The 21576-nt window shown below is 40.0% G+C and overlaps 1 protein-coding gene across 2 annotated transcripts in view; it reads left to right on the forward strand.

Moving 5' to 3' along the window:
- Positions 1-1161: 1161 nt before the first annotated feature.
- Positions 1162-21576, forward strand: part of brip1 (BRCA1 interacting helicase 1) — a 57243-nt gene continuing 36828 nt past the window's right edge. Inside the window, exons 1-9 of one of the 2 annotated variants that reach the window (XM_020616822.1) lie at positions 1162-1269; positions 1726-1830; positions 4228-4339; positions 7794-8015; positions 8519-8658; positions 11163-11309; positions 16613-16879; positions 20965-21186; positions 21350-21549. In XM_020616822.1, coding sequence (XP_020472478.1) covers positions 1738-1830; positions 4228-4339; positions 7794-8015; positions 8519-8658; positions 11163-11309; positions 16613-16879; positions 20965-21186; positions 21350-21549 — 1403 coding nt within the window. In that variant the 5' untranslated portion in view covers positions 1162-1269; positions 1726-1737. The other variant, XM_020616823.1, reaches the window with a different exon arrangement.

Consider the following 21576-nt stretch of genomic DNA (forward strand, 5'->3'; position numbering starts at 1 on the left):
TAACTGATCATCATTTTTCAGATTAGCCTTACTGAAACGAATTCAATACCACTAACCTGCAATCCTGTGAAACTCCTCTTTAATGGCTCTGAGGGGTTTGTGCCCAGGAAACACAACAAAAATTCACAGAAAGCGCTTGAGGGTGAGGCACACTTTCCGAACTATTCTACATACAGTGGCCTTACTAATGTGCTCTGCATCCCCGATGTTATAAAGAAAACTACCGTTTGCAACAAATCGTAACGCAACACAAAGCATCTGCTCGGATGTAAGAGCATGGCCACGATGGGTGATGTGTTTGATGTATGGGTGGATAAGATTATTGATATATGTTATGGACTCTCTAGAAAAACGGTACCGCTCAAATAAAATTACATGGGGATATGACAAAAAATCAACTGAGGTAGGCCTATTTAAACACCTTTCACTTTAAAAAGGGGTGGAGACTGGAGGAAACTCTGGGTTTCCCGAACAAAACCTGCTCCCGACCAGGTTAGGTTCACAGAGTAAATTGCCATAGTAACTGACTCTGAGTTTAGATTACCTCTCTTTTTGAAATGGGTTTAACTTACCCCGCTTTCACAGGTTTAAGTTACCTCCGTTTCTGAAACCGAAAACAATGCAGACAGACAAAGGAATGCTCATTGAGATGAAATAATAGGAATAAAGGAATAAATATAGAGTATTTAAAAATAGAGACCTGGGTAAGGGGCAAGTAAACAGTAAACCAGCGTGAGGCTATGTAATATAACAAAGTAAGCAGTATTAATAAGCAACAAACAGTGCATACAATGCAAAATAAGCAGTACAGAAAGGCAGTAAACAATGTAGACAGACAAAGGAATGCTCATTGAAATGAGATAAATAGGAATAAAAACAGAGTACTTAAAACTAGAGACCTGTATGAATCTGTATAATCTGTACAAGGTATATTTACAGGAATGGGACAAAGGTCATGGGATATAGGATACAGAGCACTTATTAGGTTTTTAGAGAGCACAGGGTTACACAAGATAATATAAGGTGAACTGAGTGTGGTTATTTTGGTTTGGTAGTATGTACAGTAGGGGTCGTTCTTATCCACACTCCAGTCTGGAAGGTGGCGGTAATGTACCTAAAGCTGATTGCCAACCGCCATAAAAAACAGCTGAAGAAGAAGAATATGTTTTGTTTCCTGTCGGTCAAATGTGATTTTTCAGAGCGGGAAGAATCATGGTCAGAGCAAAGTGAACGGAAACAATTTGTGTTCGTCAAAATTGTTTTCAGACTGTGAGAACATATTCTTTTGACCAGGGTTATGAGTTTAATCATGCGATATGGGTATTAGTAACGCTAATGAATGAAAGTAATGGTGGTAAATGGAATGTTAGAATGAGTCTTGATCATTAGTTTTTGCTATGTAATCACTAGTCAACATAGTAGTAATGCTAGTCAACCACTAAGCTAGCTGACAGCTAATACTCAGCTGTAAAGTGACAACCTAAGACAGGAAAGGGGGAAATAAGGTTTGCTAAACTGTCGACAAATTAACAGTGTTTTAAGTGTTACTCTACAGTGACAGGTAAGATAATGAATTGCAGTTAAACATTAACGAGGGCTAACTCCTAACTAACTGCATTAACATATATTTATCTTGTGCCTGTGTAATGTATGGATAAAGTTAGGTTTGTTTGACCTGTTTCTTGTTTTTTTCTTCTTTTTTTTGCAAATATTTCTTTCGAACAGGGACAGAGGAATATGGCTTCTTCCAGAGCGACATACACCATTGGAGGGGTGAAAATCCACTTTCCCTGTAAGGCTTACCCATCCCAGCTGGCCATGATGAATTCAGTGAGTAAATCTTCACTGCTCCATAAACCAAATGCACTTGTATGTGGCCCTCATTTTAGTTTCTTTTTGGTGGATGGAGTTTGGTGATATCATCCCACTTCTCTCTGCCATTTGTCTGCTGCATGTGTGTGCAGCGACTGTTGCAGAATCTGACAGGCACTTGGGGAAGGAAGGTGCGCACACATTGCATTTTTATCTTCATCTTGGTGGTCTATTTTTGTAGTGGGCCCTCTGTGTTGCATTTTGTAGATGGTCCCTGTGCACTTGTCTTCCAGCTGGCTGCACAGAGACCAGTGTTACTTGCCCATTGAGTGTGTTTATGTAGGTGAAGGTCGGAGGGTAGCTCTTTTTGATGAACACTGGGTTGTAGCTTGTTTTTCTACTTCACTATGGTTGGAAAAAGGCACTGTTTATGTTTTAACAATGCTTTGCTATGATTTATTGATCCAGGAACTCAGGCTAATTATTTAATAAATTGTCTTAATTAATTAAGGAAACTTAATTCAGTACATTAGTATTGTTGTTAGTTAGGTTAGCAAATTCTTTAGTTGTAAAATAGTCCACATTTGTTTTACCTTTTCTCTGTCTTCTGTCATTATTAATATATCAGTCCACTCTGGGTGTAACTAACTTCCTGACAGTATAGACTTTTTTTGTTGACAAAAATGTAATGACTTCAGGAAACAAACTTAAGAGTCACTGGGTGGCAGAAGATGGGCCTTGTGTACTGATTGGTGCACTATCAGAAAACTCACTGAGTCCTTAAAAAGCATGTTCAAACCTTTATTTTATAGAACAATCATCTTATTAAACAGTATCAAGATCATCATAGATTGAGTAGCGTTAAGGTAAAACAAGGGTCAACAAAAATATGGTGACCCACTCTGCTACTCCTCCCATGCAGGTGAACAGGTGCTCCTAATATCTGTGATAACCACCCCCTACCCATGTGACCTCAATCAGTCACCATGACGACAATGGAAATGGAACATATAAACCAAACAAAAAAACTTGAACAAATTATAAGATGCTATAATCACATGTGGGCTCACTTGGACTTCATGCATACTTTGTGCTATGGAGCTGGCAGGCTAAAGCCCCCTTAATGTAAAGATAAACTGACTAGGACATTTGCGTTCTCACATACAGCTGCTCTACTTTTGATAGACCCCCAGTTTTTCACAGGGATGAAATATATAAACAACAAATTACCCACAGTCATACCTACAGTCAAGTGGTGTGTCAGAATGAAATGTATAATATTATATGTGGGTTTGGTATTTCGTGATTTCATTTCTAGCCATTTAATGTGTAATCTTGGGTACCTCTAGATTAGGTTTGCAATCATCATAACTCGAAATAGTCTGTAATTAGTTCAAAGGATTAAAAACTGTTATCACAAGGAGAGCCGCCTCTTGAAAATGAGAGGATAGTTTGTGAACACGCACAACTTTGACAGATAGGCTATGTTTTCAACAGTGTCAATACTTCAAATCCTACCTGACATGTTTGAGCCAGAACATGAAAGTGGACAGCATGATGAACCACAACAGCATTAATTAATTGTAATTTCTCCTCCATAGACAGGTAAACAACGATATATGTACCAATGAAAAGAGATGTGTAACACTCTTAACAAAGCGGGTCATGTAAAACACCAAGTCCCTCTACAGGAGCATTCCTGGACATGCAGTAACATCAGGCCCTGTATTTTCTTCTAAATCCTCTTGTCAAAGTGCAGCAGCAGCAGGAGGTAAAATATATCCACAAAACTGTGCGCAGTTGAAAAATTCCACTTTTAATATGGCCCCAGTGGATGTCAGGCAAGCTCACATGAATGTGCATCTGCCTGGAGATTATGACCATTCAAAGAAATTCATAAACTGTTGCGCAAGACTTTACATATTTGGAAAAAATTTCACCAGCAGGAGTTCACAAGATTTGTATAAACTGAGTTGCTTCTGCATAGAACTATAACATAGGTACACCTATTTTTTGAGCTTTAGGTCACATTTAAGATGATAATTCACCGTTGTAACATTGCAGATATGTCAGAAACCACAGAAAAGCATGCAACAGGCTCTTTAAGAAATATCAGGGTCTTTTGTTTTGCAATGAGGAAACATGCTACCCAGTGCAGCAGTGTGTTTCACCGATGTGTTTTTAATTGTTTTGGAACATCAATAAAGGTCTATGGCACAGATGAATAAAATAATCCAGGACTGACAGATATTAATAGTGGGTAGAGGCAAATCATTGTTGGCTTTAGTCTTTGAATGGCAAGTGTTGAAAATACTGTTAATATAGAAAATGACTGGCCTTATCCTTTAAAGACTGTAGAGTAGAGCTTAACTGTAAGGCAGTTAACAGTTAAATATGTCTATACCTTTTTTGCAGATCATACGAGGACTGAACAATGGACAGCACTGTTTGCTGGAGAGTCCCACAGGTAGTGGAAAAAGCTTGGCTTTGCTCTGCTCCGCTCTCGGCTGGCAGCAGGCGCAGTTTGGTGAGTCTGCTCTGACTTGGATAAACAAAACAGAAAAAGTGTGCAGGCAAGTAGGCCTGGGTAAATGAAATAAAATCAATTTTGGTGAACAATTATTTACACCCAAAGTGTGTCAATGTGGCTAGCTGACTGCTGCACTGATTATAAATGGTATTTGGGTGTGACGACTGATCGGACCCACTTGGACTGAGTCAGGCCTAGCACAGGTTAAGGTGGCCTTACACTAGAAGACTATTTAAGACTCAAAGTATGTTTAAAATACCCAGGTCTGACACCCTCTCACATCTAAACACAGTGTATCATTAGTTACAGAATTTTAGTGATTTAGTGACTATGATTTTGCAAAGACTAGGGATTGTGTAGGGTCATATTTACAAGACTGCAGCTAGATTTTCTCTTGAGACTACTTCCCATATGCATTTGGCAGCAGCTGCACTTGTGTGTGCGGTGTTTTGCTTAGGAAAAAGTCAAAAATCAAAAGAGTAGACATGACCCTGTTTGACTGAATGGGGACAGTGAAGTCTGTCCACCTTGTTTTTTTTTTCTTCTTCACTCTGTCACAGTACAAATTGAATGACTTGTCAAATAGACACCTGCTCACACCACAACTCTGTCAGTTTTCCCTTTGTAATGGTTCAATAGAAGGCACGGAGTTGATTTTATCTTTACTAGCATATACACTTCAGTGTATGTGCTAGTAACATTTCTCAGTGGTGGCCCACCATACCAAAATCTTTGCCGCCACAGCAAAAAGTCAATCCAGCCAATAAATCATTTAATCAAGTGCCTCAGACACTCGCCCGGGAAGCAACAGGGCGAGTCACATACACAGGTGCAGTTAAGGCCAATTCAGATGGAGTGTATTTTTAGATGCATTTTTCATGCAACAGATAGAACTCCATTCTATCTAAGGTCTCCCAGACCCACATGCATGTGATCTGCGCATCACCCATTTATGCCTCAGGTGTATTTTCTCTGGTGAATTGAGTGCAACATCTCCACTCACTGTGTAAAAAAAGGTGTCAAGGCATGACGCATCTGTCTCAGGGTCAGTGTTGATCAACACAGATTGGAAGTCTTTGTTTCGTGAGATTGGCTGTGTTGGTCTGGGCTCACACCCGGAACCTTCTTGCTGTGAGGTGACAGCGCTAACCACCATGCTGCTATATTACCCATGATAGCACACCCTTTGGAAAAAATAGCTGAACTTAATCACTTCCTGTAAATATCAGTGAGTTTCTTCCATCTCTTTACTGGAATTTTTGACCACTCTTCTTTTGCCATCTGCTCCAGGTCTCAGATTTGAAGTGTTCCTTCTCCCAGCTGCTCTTTTGAGATCTCTCCACAGATGCTCTATGAGATTTAGATCTGAACTCATTGCTGGCAGCTTCAGAACTCTCCAGCACATTGTCTGAAACCATTTCTGCTGCTTTTTGAAGTCTGATTTGGGTCATTGTCCTGCTGTAAGACCCATGACCTCTGATGGAGACCCAACTTTCTGACACTGGGCCCTACACTGTGCCCCAGAATTCATTGGTGGTCTTCAGATTTCATAATGCCATACACACAGTCACGACATCCAGTGCCTGAAGCAGCAAAGCAACCCCAAAACATCAGTTAACCTCCACTGTGTTTGACTATAGGGACTGTGTTCTTTTCTTTGAAGGCCTCATTTTGTTTTCTGAAAACAGTAGAACGATGTGCTCGACCAAAAAGCTCTATTTTAGTCTCACCTTTCTACAGGACATTCTCTTAGAAGGACTGGGGCTCCCTCAGGTAAGTTTTGGCAAACTCCAATCTGGCATTTTTATATTTCTATGTCAGCAGTGGGTCCCCCTGAGTCTCCTACTCTAGCATCCCTTGTCATTCAGATGGCGCCGGATAGTGCGAGCTGACACTGTTGCACCCTGTGCCTGAAGGTCAGCTTGAATGTGTTTGGAAGTTGTTCAAGATTCTTTATCCACCATTTGAACAGTCCTTTGCTGCAATCTGTCATGTATTTTTCTCTTTCATCCACATCCAGGGAGATTAGCTACAGCCCCATGGGCTGTAAACTTCTTGACAATGCTGGCACAGTAGACACAGGAACAGCAGGATCTCTGGAGATGGACTTGGAGCCTTGAGACTATCCAAGGTTTACTACTATTGTGGTTCTCACATCCTCAGACAGTTGTTTGCTCTTCTTTCTTTTCTCCATGCTCAGTGTGGTCCACATGACACAAAGGTTGAGTCAACTTTTCTCCATTTTAACTGGTTGCAAGTGTGATTTCTATATTGCCAGCACCTGTTGATTGCTACAGGCGAGTTTCATTACAAATGAAAGGAGCATCAAATGCTTGCCATACAACTATTTCTAATGATTTTGAAAATGTGTCAATAATTCTGTCCAGTCCATTTTTGGAGCTCTGTGTGGAATCTGATAGATTTGGCTTTTTTCTCTGCTCTTTGTGTTAATCCAATGCAAACAAAAATACATAAACATGAGAATACCAAAGAATTTGTGATTACAGCAATTTTCTGCGAGCTGTGTTGTGTTGTCTGAGAGAAATGCAGGGGTCCCAGTATTTTTGGCCATGACCGTATGTGCTGGCTGCAGGCTGGTAAAAAACTTGACACTGTTTGCAGCTAAAGATTATTTATGAGGTAAAGGACATATCACTCTGTAGCACCATTGAACATTCAGTGAACTGAGTGTGTCTGTAGTTCAAACAAGTAGTGATGGATAAGCCAAGGCTTGCTGAAGCACTGAGCCATTTTGAAGGCATTGTGTTGAAAATGGTTCACTTTTGGCACAGTCAAGAATGGCACTGTCTGCTGGCCAAACCTCTGATACTGTATTTGAATCAGTGGAACAAATCTGAGACCATGCATCAACACTGAATCACAGTATACGTAGTATTAATGCTTTTGTATTGTAATTTTGTTCATTAAAGCTAGTGTTATAAAAATTGATAATTTTTAAACTGATTCTGTGATTCTGCTTTTAAATACTGAGAAGTACATTTAGTATTCAAAACCAGTGTGACACCTCACTGATACCAGTGTGACATAACCAAGCCTCGTTTTATGGTCATCACGTGCTTTGTGTGTGTGTGTGTGTGTGTGTGTGTGGTGAAGTGAGGCATTGAAATGTACCATGATACTTCTGCTTTGAAAGGTTCATACAGTGTCGAGCCTTTTTCTTTGAGCATAGTATCACTACCAACAAGTAAGTTGAAATTGAGAGGTTAGGTTTTATTTTTTGCAACTGAAGTTTTTTGTTTTTACAGAAGGAATAAAGTGCGGAGTAAAGTTCTGTCGGGCACCAGTACTCGTACTACTTCAAATGTGAATAGTACCCAACTCTGTTTCGTACCATTTTCTTGTTTGTGCATATCCCTCAATTTTGTCTGCACCTTATGTACAGAATGAGTGTCAGTGTCACTGAGAGTTATGTTTCCTTATGTGATGACAGCTAAACGGCAAGAAGAAGGAAGCCAAGTGAAGGGCAAGAACCAGTCAGATAAAAGCTCTGGAGAATATAAGAAATCAGACATCACCACCCCCTGTCAGTGTTTTTGCCACAGCAAAGCCAGTGGGGCCCCAGCTTCACCATCAGCCAATGCAGCTGTTGTGGACCTCACTTTGTCACCTTATAAAGAGACGTCACAGCAGCTGCCTCCAGCACCTGAACACAGTAGGTATCTTTCAGTAGTTTGTTTTGTTTGTGGTACCATCTGAATACATCCCTAACAAATAGTTTTTTTTTTCTGAGGCCGTCTTTCTGTTGCATTACCCTTTAACACAATATTGACTTAATTTTTTTTAATCAAAATACTGACAAAGTATCAAATATGATACAATTAGTTATTTTTTGTTTTATATTTATAATTAATATCAACTTGGATAAAAGTTCAGAGATATCAAGTCAAGTAGCTTTTTTATTGTGTGTTTGCAAACAGAAGCAAGGTAGTAGGACTTCAGTCCCTAAAATATATTGATATTTTGGGAGTGACTTAATATCTGTGTTTGCACTGTCTAATTCAACTCTTGCCCATTTTAAAATGTATGTCCTTGTCTTCAGAATTAACTGTAGACATTGTCCTATTTTGACTGTTTTTAAACAGCTAAGGATTTGCTTGGGGCTAACCAATACTAAGCTGGTTATATAGTTAATTTCTGTTAGGGTGTATGCTTTAGTGCAGGGGGAGTCACAGCTCAAGAAATCGTCTATAGCCTCTCGTGTGCCTGAGAAGTTCCAGTCGCCCTTAAGGTCTGATTGCGAGAAAGACAATGACTTCCAGCCAGAGAAGAAACGCTTTCGTACTGCTGAACACAAGGTAGTTACAGATACTTTGTATACTGTTGTACATTTATACTGAATTTACTCTGTATTACATTTCAAAAGGTGATTATATGTTTGGTCCCATGGCATCAAAGGAAAGAATATCATTACTTGCACTGGTTTGGTACAGTTTTGTACTAGGAGTTAGAAGTTGATGATAAATCACAATACAGTATTATGACAACGTGTTACTCACTATAACATGTTACTGAGATGCAGGAGGATTAGCATGCAATACACTATTTCTTCCAGTCAATCATATACAACATTCAGTGGCTTCAGAAAGTATTCAGACCTCTTTACTTTACAGACCTCAACACTCAGTACCCCATAATGACAAAGTGAAAACTTGTTTTTTTTGAAAATTTAGCAAATTTAGAAATCTGAAAGATGATTTAATGCATACAGTGGTACAAACAACAAAATGGAGTTAGCTGCTTATAAAAAAAACCCAAACATTTTATTGTCCTTGAGATGTACATAAATCTCAATCTTATCTGAATCCAGCATCGAATTAGTGATGGAATCCACTTTACCAGCATTATTTTCACAAAACTGCCATGATCATCACCGGCTAAAACTGAAAGCTGCCAGGTTGCCAGCCTGTCGCAGGGCAGACAAATAGACAAACAACCTCACACATTCACACTCACTCCTATTTGGCAATTTAGAGTCACCATTCATCCTAAGCTGCATGTCTTTGGACTGTGGGAGGAAGCCAGAGTACCCAGAGAGAACCCACGCAGGCACAGGGAGGACATGAAAACTTCAAATAGGAAGGCACTGGGGTGGCCTGGGGTCGAGCCTTGAACCTTCTTGCTATAAGGCGACAGTGCTAACCACCCCATGAGGGTCGCGGGGGTGCTGGAGCCAATCCCTGCTGACACTGGGCAAGAAATGGGATACACTATGGACAGGTCGCCAGTTTATTGCAGGGCTATGCATGGAACTATCACTGAATAATTGATACTTATTCATGCGTCATCTACGTGTAGGCCTATACATCTATGTAAGTATGTTGAGCGGAGTCAGGAGCACAGTGAATCCTGCACAAACACCTGTCAAGTCCTAATGCACAGAGGTAGTTAGAAGGAAGCATTAGTGTGTTTATTTGTAAAGATAATGTTGTGTATTTTATTTTTCTGCACTCATTAATTGCCCAAAGTGATGAGCTCAGAACTTCAGAGTTTTATTATTCAAAGATCAAATGAGGGGGGGAAAAGTCACTAAAACTGCTGCTGTTTCCAGGGTGTGTCCCACCCCTTCCCCAGTGCCAGCTGGGGTTGGCTCCAGCTCCCCCGGACCCTCATTAGGATAAGCGATATAGGCAATAGATGGATGGAAAGTTCCATGCACATGATCCACTGCTAGCCGTTATGTGGCCCAAATTGCTAGATGTTAGCTGATGGCACAGCGGCACGGTGGTTAGCGCTGTTACCTCATGGCAAGAAGGTTTGAGGTTTGATCCCGGGCTGCCCCGGTGCCTTTCTATTTGAAGTTTTCATCTCCTCCCTGTGCCTGTGTGGGTTCTCTCTGGCTTCCTCCCACAAACCAAAGACATGTAGCTTAGGTTGATTGGCAACTCTAAATTGCCCGCAGGAGTCAGTGTGGTTGTTTGTCTCTTAAGTGTCAGCCCTGCAATAGACTGACGACCTGCCCAGAGGATACCCCGCGTCTCGCATGTGACTTCAAAGGCCCAAACTTAATTATGTCACAAATTATATACCTGGGACTCCCTATCAGTCAGTCACAACTGAAGAAATGTCTTGGATGAAATGTGAAGGGTCTTCAAGAACGTTAGGCAAGTCCAATTGCTAACTTTTTAACTTCAGAATCAAATCAATTTCATTTATATAGCACTTTAAAAACAACATCCAGTTCATCAAAGTACTTTACATAGGCAATTAGGATATAATATATCCCACCCCTTGACAGGTGCCATTGTAGCAAAATGTTGGGGGGGGGCGAGGGCGACAGTGTGGTGGGTAGAGCAGTCGTCTCCCAACTGGAAGGTTGGAGGTTCAAATCTCAGTGCCTGCAGTCTACATGTTGAACTGTCCTTGGGCAAGACACTGAATCTCCCCCATTGCCCTCGATGGTTAGAGCCATTGGTTGAGGTGGCGCCGCAGATGGCTGCCTCGGTTCTGTACCAGAAGCAAATTCCTTGTGTGTAACATACTTGGCCAATAAAGGTGATTATCCTTATCCTTATTTACTTTACCTGCCAGTGGTTTTAATGTTTTGGCTGATCAGTGTATACCAGTATGAACAAAGAGCATTTAATATAATGCTTTGTTTACATGCAAGCTTTTTCATGATCTTAATAGTCATTACCTGTTAGCTCATCAGATTTTGTGAAGTGCCATATTTTATATACAAAAAACGTAATGTGTACTAATAATTAGCAAATTTAAATGCACAAAAGTACATTTTTGGCAAAACTCAACATTTTGTATCAGAAATGTTGAGTGAAGTGAGGTTTCCATGTTTGTTCCTCAGAGCCAAAACAGGCAGCATCTGGAGCAGGGAGTGACATTCTTAGATGATGAGCCGGAGCTGGAAAATAAGCCTTTGGCTCCTCAGAGAAGACCTGACGGCCAAACGGGGCCATACAACCCTGCTGCCGGTTCATCCTCATCTTGCAGTGTGAGTACTTTATGGATAGAGATGTGGCATTACACTAAGAATATGGTTTTACTGACACATGGGGACATGAATTTTTAAATATTAGCTAATCACTCTGGACCACATATTATGTGGCTGATGTGATGCCTTCGAAATGAATACCTATGTGGTGTAGAGCTGATCATTGCTACACTAACACGGCCCTGTTATTTGGACACCTTAATGTAATATAGCCGTAATGACTAATTACACCCTTGCTTTTCCTGTAATGACATGTCAAAATATCTGCTGTGAAAAAGGTCCCCTGTGCCTGCTGGCTCATTAAGATGGCTTACCAACACACTTAAATGACACAGAGCCATCAGTATTATTGATAGGTGTGCTTCGCCTGCTACAAGATATTAAAATATCCATTGTGAACAAGTCTGTTACACCCTATCAGCATTATAAATGGCCCACAGAAACACAGATTGAACCAAATTACAAATTATATCAGTGGAGTAGTTTACAAGTGGTTTCCAGCAGTAGGCTCAGAATCACCATTCACTATCACCACTGGGTGGTGATGTACTCCACCAGACTGACCTATGGCTTTAACTGAAGCAAATGTGAACATTGCAGTTAATCAATTTTTTTCTCAACACAAAATAGTTAAATACAAAACTACTATATAGTAGAATTCATAAGTTCCACAGAGTAACAACCACTTTTTAACAGAAATGCAATGATAGCCTAATTCACAAAAGCACCAGGCCAGTCATTGGAAGGGCAGAGGAACACTCTCAAAGCTTTGTGCCATAAAAACTTTGCGATATTTCAGGCTGCCACCATACAGTTCCTGACAATGGTGAAGTTGAACAAAATATGAAGTTCTATAACCACCGACATAAGAGCATCTGCATTAGCCAGCAATAGCCCTAACAATTACCTTATTTATATGAATAAGGGTAGATGAAAACATCACAATAAAATTCATTAGCACCATAAACTACAACCTCCAGTGTGAATATAAATTTGGATCAATTTCAGAACATACAGTACTGAGTAAAGGTTTTCAGAACTAAAAATAAAGTGGGGATGCTTTCAGAAATCATGACAGGAAGAGTTTTGTTCATTAATAAATCCTAAAATAAAAATTACAATTAGCCGTGACCGCACTTTGTCTTTAAAGTAAATAGATAGGATGTTGCCAGTATCTTGGAGAGCCTGTCACAGTTCTTCTGTGGGTTTGGTTCTCACTGTTTTCTGTCTCCAAGTGTAATTTCAGACTGACTCCATGATGTTGAGATCAGGGCTCTGTTGCAGCCACACTATTTGCTGCAGGACATCTCTGTCTATGAAGATAGTTCTGTATGACTCTGGCTATATGTTTGGGGTATCAAAAGTGCCTAGAATATTTGCACAATACTGTATATAACTTTCATGAAGACAGGATATATTTAGGATTGCATCAAGAGACTATGTTAATTTTTTATTAATCTGACAGTTTTCTGGATGAACCATTTAATGTTTTTGTTTAAAGTCTGTCATAAAATACTGAAAAATGCCCATTATAATTTATAATTTCAGGGTACCATCATACCATTTCTTTCAAGTTTTAAGGAAAATTGAATTTCTTTTAGATGAATGTTGATTATTTTGTAGTCTAGAACATCTGTGATGAAGCTTTGTCTGCTTTAAGTTGAAGGTTTTGGGTCCTAAAATGGAAAAAAGGTGTCTTGTGTCAATCCTTAGCTGTTGTTAGAAACAGCCAAACCAGGTGCATCAAGTAACACCATGTTCTTAAAGGTATCAGGATGCTGTTTCTGGTGAATAATAATTAGTCTTGCTCAGCTGTAGAATTCTGTTGCAAAGCTCACAGGAATGGTTGAACTGTGTCAAAACCTGCCACAGGTGTGTGGCTTGGATTTAGAGCTGGGGATGGTGGGAGGTGGAAAAAGAGGAGGAGGGAAAGTGCAGTTGAAAAAGAGTATCCCTCTCTGGTTTCCCTGCAGCTACATGACCCTCTCTTTTTTGTCCCATGAGCGCTGACTGACGTCCTGAATGGGGCCCTTTGAAGCAAGCTCCAGTTTTAATTAAGAGGGTTTGCCTCGCTTGGGCCGCTGATCTGTGAAAGCCACGGGGATAAATATTGAATGGGGTTCACCTGCTGGTTACTGCGCCTGAGGGATAAACAGGTGCTTTGGAGGGCAGGTATTTGCCAGAGTCCCTAGCTGCTCAGTGTGGTCATATTGGGAGGAGGGGGGGTCTTTGGTGTCATGTCCTCCAAAGCATTGGCTATTGAAGGCCACCTGTATTGGGATGAATTCTAAGTCCTTGTAGGCTGTGGAATAAGAAGCAAATTGGTGTCCAGTGAGAGGCGCCAGTGATACTAAGTGCTCCATCGTCTGCGGCTCCTTGGTGCCCTCTGACTGGCCCCCTGGAGTGTGAGATTTCCATCTATCAGGTGTTGGCAGAGAGAATAGGAACAGAAGCCTACCTGTGAATATTCTAACCTCTTGTTCTGTCAGTGCAGGAAAGCTATAGCTGCTGCATATATTTACACCTGTTATTGTACTATAGGTATACCAAGGAAACTTCTCATACTGAAAGAAACTTAGTAAACCTAAAGAAACATAGTGTGCCTTTATTAAGTAAACTACTAGTATACCTGAAGAAATGTAGTAGTAACCTAATGAAGCTTAGTACACCTTTTAGTGTACAGTGTATCTGTAAATGCTGGGGCAGTTCCCTCATGTAACATGTTGTCTGACAGACAAACGAGAACATCATTATTGCTAATGCTATTCAAGGAGCAATATCAAGTGGAATTGTTCTAGGTGGAATGGACCGGTATGTTCTTGCTGCAAGCAGACCTGCGGTCCTGTTCTGCCCTTTTACCAATTATTTGCATTCCTTTCTAGGGGTGTCTGTTCTGGGCTATGGGGCCATTCTTGAAACCTTGTTTTCCTGGCATCTAAGGAGGTAGACATGTAAAACGATACTCTTGTGTCAGCTGTTTCCTGCTGCAGCTTTTGACAAGGGCCTGTATTCATCAGCAGGCCCTTCCACACTGCCCCAACTCACAACTGCCCCCATATTTGGATGGCTCTATTTAATGTGGCAGCAGCAGGTAAGTTGATCGGGCCCAGGACCCAGGCTGTGAAGCATAACTGGTCCAGAGGAGAAAGGTAACTTGAACTGGTGTTGGGGCCCTGCAGCTCTTCTGTTTGTTTTTCACTTGGGCTCAGACCTCGTTATCCCTCTTAACTCTAGGAGAATACTTTCTAAGGGCTTTCTTGGGCCTATACTCCATCTCATGTTGTAATATTTGGTGGGTGAACATGCTTGGAAAATCTGAGCAGGTGGTAACTTGAGTTACATGTCTGTCATCAGAAGTGCTACGTTCTGATCCCCATCATAAGTGGCAGTGCATGACAACACATACCAGTCATTCTTACAAGGAGTCATTTGGGTAATTTGTAAAGAATTTAGAGAGAACCATTTTTGCCAAGCTTGTGAATTTGTTTATTTAAAGCTACAGTGTGTACCTTTTTCCCCAGATGTTTTTGTTGTAGAAATCTGCTCCAGAACCTGTCTTAATGTAGAGATGTGCTGTTGAAGCCTCCTGTGACTCAGTCTCATTGAACAGCACTGGCAGCAGTGCAGAGACAATAGCTTCTAAAAGGTTTTGAGTGGGATTGACATCTCTAACCAGTCAGAGATTTTCAGTTATTTCTGCTTGATCAGTAAGTTTTGTTGCATTCTCATAAAAGACCTGTAGGGCTGGGCAGAGTGTGGTGGAGCATAGCTGATTATAGTAGAGCACAGTGGAGCAGGGGGAGGGAGTGCTGGGCAGAGCAGAGTGGATTGATTTGGAGTTTCATGCTAGTGCATGCTACCTTAAGTTACATACTATATTTTAATATTAATAAAATATGTTGATAATAGGTAGTGGACCTTTTGGTTTGATTCCATTGTTGAATGTGCCAGAATGTCAGTATACATCTTCTTTGTCACTCTCAACAGTAAATGTTAGGGGGCCACTTATCTATTGTTGTTCTGGTCAAAGGACAGTGGTTCATGGACATTTGTGTTCTTTGCTTTTATTGTCTTTACACATGTTATGACTGTAATAGAGACAGACACAAGTGGGAGGATTTTGTTGTAATGTTATTTAAAGCATAAGGTTTTGTCACTCTGCCATTTGCAGTAAGTGAATATGTAATAGATGGATATGTACTGTACTTTGTTTTTATATTTTTATGCCAAGGAATTGGTAGTGCATTTTTGTAAAAATAACTGTCACAGATCCCTAAAATAATATGCAAAATTCATTGTTTTCCTTAGTGTAAATCACTAAATGAGTTTCTGCTGACTTTTGACTTTTTTTTTAGTAGACACCACCTGTGGGATCTTCTCAGCCATTGGTTTCAGGCAATGTTCTTATCACTTCCACACACTTCCTCTTTGCAGTTTGTACATACAGTTGCATATGGGTGCAACTACCCTTTTGTTGCCACTTGAAGATAAGATAACACTTTGTCCCAAGGAGGAAATTGGAATGTGACAGCATTATATACACAATATAGAAGTAGAAAGACATTCACAAAATATACATAAAGGCAGCATACACAAGCCATAAGACTATACCAAAATGGGAACCCAGAGCCATCCAAGCTTTCCAAAACAGACTGATTTAGATCAACAAATAAGTGACTTGTGTATTAATTTTTTACATGTGAAAAGTAGAACAAATATGATGGAAAGTAAACTGAATGAATACTGACCAGGAATTGTTACCACTGCTTTCCACACATTAGTGTACAGATCAGTCTCACCACAGACCGGTTATATAGCGCAATAGTAGTAGGCAGGAAAGACTTCTTGTACTGCTCTTTGTTTGTAGTGGAGCTTTTTGAGGCAGTCACTGAAAATGCTCTGCTGCTTCATCAGTTGGAGATAAAATTGGATATAAGATTTGATCTTAAGATTTCCAAAAAAATATTCATATTTTATTCAGCAAGATCTAGCTGATGCCTTACTGGTCTTTTAGTCACCTATAAGTAGCTGGGAATTATGACAGTTTTTCATGGTAGCTAGTAGCTACTAAATTTATCAATGTTAAAATCAATTCTGCTAGCCTAAGTAATTTTGACAACTTGTATAGGAGGTACAGTCTGAGATATGAAATTACAGGAATTTATAGAGTGGGTACAACTGTAAAGGATTGTACTATCTTCATAATTGATTATGAATATTTGGAACTCTGCTGCAGTATGCACTGAAATGTTGAACTCTAGCTGTGAACTACCTCTTAGTATTTATTTCCTTCCTCCATACAGTCCCCAAAACCTTGCTCCTGCTGCCCATGTGATTCAGCCAAAGAGAGTACGATGGAGAAAGATGACAAAAAGCAGATTCCTAAGATCTTCTTTGGCACTCGCACTCATAAACAGATAACTCAGATTGCCCATGAGCTCAAACGCACTGTTTACTCCAGCGTGCCAATGACCATCTTATCCAGCAGAGACCACACCTGTATCAACAAAGAAGTGGCGCCCCACGCCAACCGCAACGAGCGCTGCAAGGACCTGCTGAAGGCCGAGAATGTGAGTTTGAACACTATCAAACACACAATCACATAAAATTTATTCTTATTCACATATATACCTGAGGTACAGTATATCCTTTTGGTATCAAATAGTCACTCTCTCTGGGATTTAAATGTGGCTGTTTGATCCTTCATAGGGAATAGCAGCTGTGCTCAACGTAAATACATTGGCTTTATGAACATGCCATATTGAAGATATGACAAAGCAACACAAATAAGCATACCTGTGGACCAAAGCTGTATCATTAAATTGATTAGACAGATACTGTACATCAGCTAAAAACAGCTTGTCACAAATAATGTATATTGGCATTTACAGTGGCTTCAGAAGGTATTCAGAGCCCTTCACTTTTTGTTTTTGTCTGTCATTCTAAACTCAGTAATCCACAACACCAAAATAAAATCTTGCTTTTACAAAATGTCAAACTCAAACAGATTTTTGCATTGAAAATATTCTCCCCCTTTGCCATGGCCCTCAAAATTGCAGTTAGGTGATGTTTGCTTTACTTATCCTTGAGATGATGTGTAGTACCTGACTGGAGTTCACCTGTGGCAAATTGTATTGAATGGACAAAGAGTGTGTGTATAAGATCTCACAGTTCGCACAGCATGTCACGAAAAAACCAAGACATGAAATCCAAGCTGCTCCCTCTAGACCTCTGTGATAAAACTGTGGTGAGGCATAAATCAGGGCAAAGGTACAGAAGCACATTACATTCACTAAAGAAAAATATTTGGACAATCATATATCATAATTATGACTTACTCTCTCATAGTCAGAAATATAAACTTATCACCTTTCAGCGAAATTTGTCCAAATTGGTCACCCATGTGAGTCGTGCAGATCTGCAATAAAAAGGTTATTATTATTTTTTTTTTTAACATGCGGGGGGCTGACTTGTGGGCTTGTTCACTACCATTAAAACCCAAAGACGAAGTAATAGAGTGTGCATATTTAAAGATTTTCAGTACCTGCGCACATCAGCATCACTCTGCGTATTGTGAGTGACTCTTCTGACACTTGTTGGCAAAGCTTGAAAAAATTTTTTTTAGCCAGTGCTGATTGTTGCCGTTTCCGATTAAAAAGTCAAGCAGCAGTAATAGCGCACACATTATTTGTCTGCAGACACGTTGTCTGATGCCGATCACCTAAAATGTTTTCACTGACAGATTAATTTACAACCACTCTGCCACCAATGCTAGAGTAATTAACTTTATTTCCAGTATTTTTGATCAGCTGTTTCAGTGGTAGGCCGTGCATTTCACACTTAGGCCTTCATTGGTGTCCTACCTGAATTAATCCATTTCTTAATACCATCATTATGATGCCACGGCTATTGAAACCATTAATATTATACAGAAACGCAGTATAACAGAGCATTGTATCACAGCCAGGTACCTCAAGCAGCGAAAATGAATGCCACTACTAAAGCAGGAAACTCAACACACTTCAACAAGTCTCCTTTCACTACAGCCACAGCTGTACCACATACTGTACATGGTCTCTAGCAGAAGCATCAGTATTAACCTAATAAAATGACAAAATGCAGTCCGTTTTTGTAGTACCTTTTGAGTTCTGTGATCATGGAAACCCTGGGGATTACGGTTTGAAATTAATGTGTTTTTGTGCAATTCTATAGGAAAGAAAATGCAAAAGCATAAATGATTCTTGAAAAAGTTTACCAATTGTTTTGAACAATCAAAAGTATGACAGAAATTTCTTTCAGTTGATAGTCTGTGGTTCGGTCATTCGGATTTATTTTCTTTTTCGAAACAAACTTTTCTTGAATATTTTTATGACATTTTTAATTATTTAAATCAGTTGGCCTCAAGACCCTGGAAACTCAGGTGTCATGGATTTACAGTGGAACCTAGGATTGCGAGTATAATTCCTTCCGGAAACGTGCTTGTAATCAAAAGCACTTGTATATCAAAGCGAATTTCCCCGTAAGACATAATGGAAACTCAGATGATTCGTTCCACATCCACTAATCCATATAAAAATGATTACAGTAATACAAAATACAGTATAAAGTAAAAATAAAACAAATTAACCTGCACTTTACCTTTGAAAAGAATCATGGCTGGTGTGAGGGGGCCATTGTTGCGGTACAGATATTGACAATATGAGTGAAGCGCGATAACAATCGGCTCAGTTGTGACGTACGGCAGATAAAGCGTACGTACTACTCATATTGCGAGACCTCACTCGTATATTGGATCAAAATTTTTTGCTCGTCTTGCAAAACACTCGCAAACCGGGTTAGTCGCAATCCCAAGGTTCCACTGTACATAGGAAAAAGTCCTAAAAAAGCGTTTTTTTTTTTTTTTTTTTTTTTTTTTTTTTTTTTAACCTTTTTTTTGTGGACACGGAAAAAAACGGGGACACAGAAAAAGCGGGGCCTGGATTAGCCAGGGTTGACTGTATAAAAAAAAAAAGTAAATAAAATGCATTATATTCACCAAAACTACTGATTAATTGAACACAAGATAATCCATCCTCCTTTCTTTCCTCAAGAAGAGTTCATTTACTCTGTTGTACAGGTTATCTGTGCTTTTCAGTTCCAACAATAAGTTCTTTTCTATTGCCATGGATGCTATGCTGAAAGTCGAGATTGTCCAGTTGTATTTGTGGCATAAGTTTTAATTCACTTTAGGCCTGAGAATGTCCGCTCGACAGAAACAGTGGACACAGGGATAGTCACTCCCAAACATGCCAAAGCTGCCTCATGCTCTCACCCAGAATTTTCTGCTGAAGGAAATCAATGAGATCATCAGGACTTTTTCAAAATCAGTCATGGCATACATTAGATTCAGTTCTGTTTTTAGCCAGAACAGATCAAATAGTGTTCTGTCATTCTGCTTTAAGCTGTTAAATCGCTAAATATTTCAGCGTGTGCAGTTCGCTAAAGATGCAGTTTGCTAGCTCTGCCTAGTATGCTCTCTGACCATCCAATCAAAGGACGTGAAAATGCCCACGTTATTGTATGCCTTATAGATGGCCCTGGTGTTACAAACTCCAAATGTGATTGGTTAAAGCAACAGTTTCATTGCCATTAATTTTAAGCTACAAGTGCCTGCACTGTTGATTCTGAAGGCCTCAAGGCAGATTTTTTTGACCCTGCCAACACATGATGGCTGAAATATGATTGGATAAAAGCTCTAACATAAACGTACACTACTGGAAGCAGCGCAACCAAGAGAAAAGCTATGAAATGAAGAGAATTGATTATTGGGAATAATTTAATATACATTCATGGAAAATATACTATATTAAAACCTAAGTCAGTGATTCTGATTATGTTTAGGCCAGCAGAGAAGGCCTTGTTGGCCCTGATGGCCCACCACTGAGTTCTATATATTGCGGTAGGGATGACGTTATTTTGTAGGCCAACCCGGAAGTTAACATCACCCTGGTTCCTTTGACAAAAAGCCAGTGGGATTTTTCCATAGGCTTTTGGATTATTGCGCAAAATAAGCTCTGTGACAAACAATAGTTTATGACATTTACATTTTGTAAAAAAAAGCAGGATAATCTTCACAATTGAACACTACTGTTATGATTTTTGAAGCCCAAATGCAAATGCCAGAAGTAAAAGGCTATTGTTAAGCTATAAATGAACTACACCACGGTCCCATGATTTCAACGTCACCACTACGGCTTCCAACTTGTAATTGATTTATAGCACTTACCTCTTCAAAATCCTTTCCTCTTAGCATGACCTACTAATCAGATCTAGCTAGTGATTATAGCTGTCATTTAGTTAAAATGGTTTGCAAGTGTGCAAATTTAAATATAATGAGGCTGTAAAGGTGGACTAGTGAGTATGCTAGTCTCTTTGATGATTTGTAAGATCCCATACAGCCTCTGTGGTCTCATTTAGCTACTTGTTTCAGTATTTGTTTCGCTTCTTGACCAGAGTCCAAAGCTGTCCTCAAATTTGGCGGAGATCTAAACAAACCCAAACCAAGACAATGATTACATGTTGTATTACATTTTGTTCCAGCCTTGAAAAATAAGTATATGACTATTTCTTTGCACTATTCATTCTCTGTGTGTCTATAAAAACATGTATATCTCAGGGCCTGTCATGTCGCTACTACCACGGTGTCCACAAGATGCGGGACCACTACACACTACAGCAGGTTCACGGACTACATGAAGCCTGGGATATTGAGGACCTGGTTGCACTGGGCAAACAGCTCCGGTCATGCTCTTACTACGCTGCCCGTGAACTTATGCAGGGTGCCTCCATCATCTTCTGCCCATATAACTATCTGCTGGACCCAATGATCAGAGAGAGTGTGAGTAGAGTTTTGACAGAAAGTTGGAGAAATTTTAGAAAAATCACAAAAAGTTGCAAGGAGAGGGAGCAGCAAATGAGATAGTGGAATATATGGCATGTAGTGTCAAGAGATTAGACTCTTCTTTCTCCTCATCTCTGCCTTCATTACCCATCTTCTGCAGATGGAGATCAACCTGGCAGGCCAGATCTTGGTGCTGGATGAAGCCCACAACATTGAGGACTGTGCAAGGGAGAGTGCCAGCTTCACATTAGACCACAACAGTCTGCTGATGTCCAGAGATGAACTGGATAGCATGGTTAACAACAACATCAGGAAGTCTGAACATGAAATACTCAGAAACTTCTGTTACATCCTAGTCAGGTCAGTCAGCCAGTTATTAATTGACTT

Source organism: Monopterus albus, unplaced genomic scaffold, assembly GCF_001952655.1.
Source record: "Monopterus albus unplaced genomic scaffold, M_albus_1.0 scaffold179.1, whole genome shotgun sequence".
Lineage (NCBI taxonomy): Eukaryota > Metazoa > Chordata > Actinopteri > Synbranchiformes > Synbranchidae > Monopterus > Monopterus albus.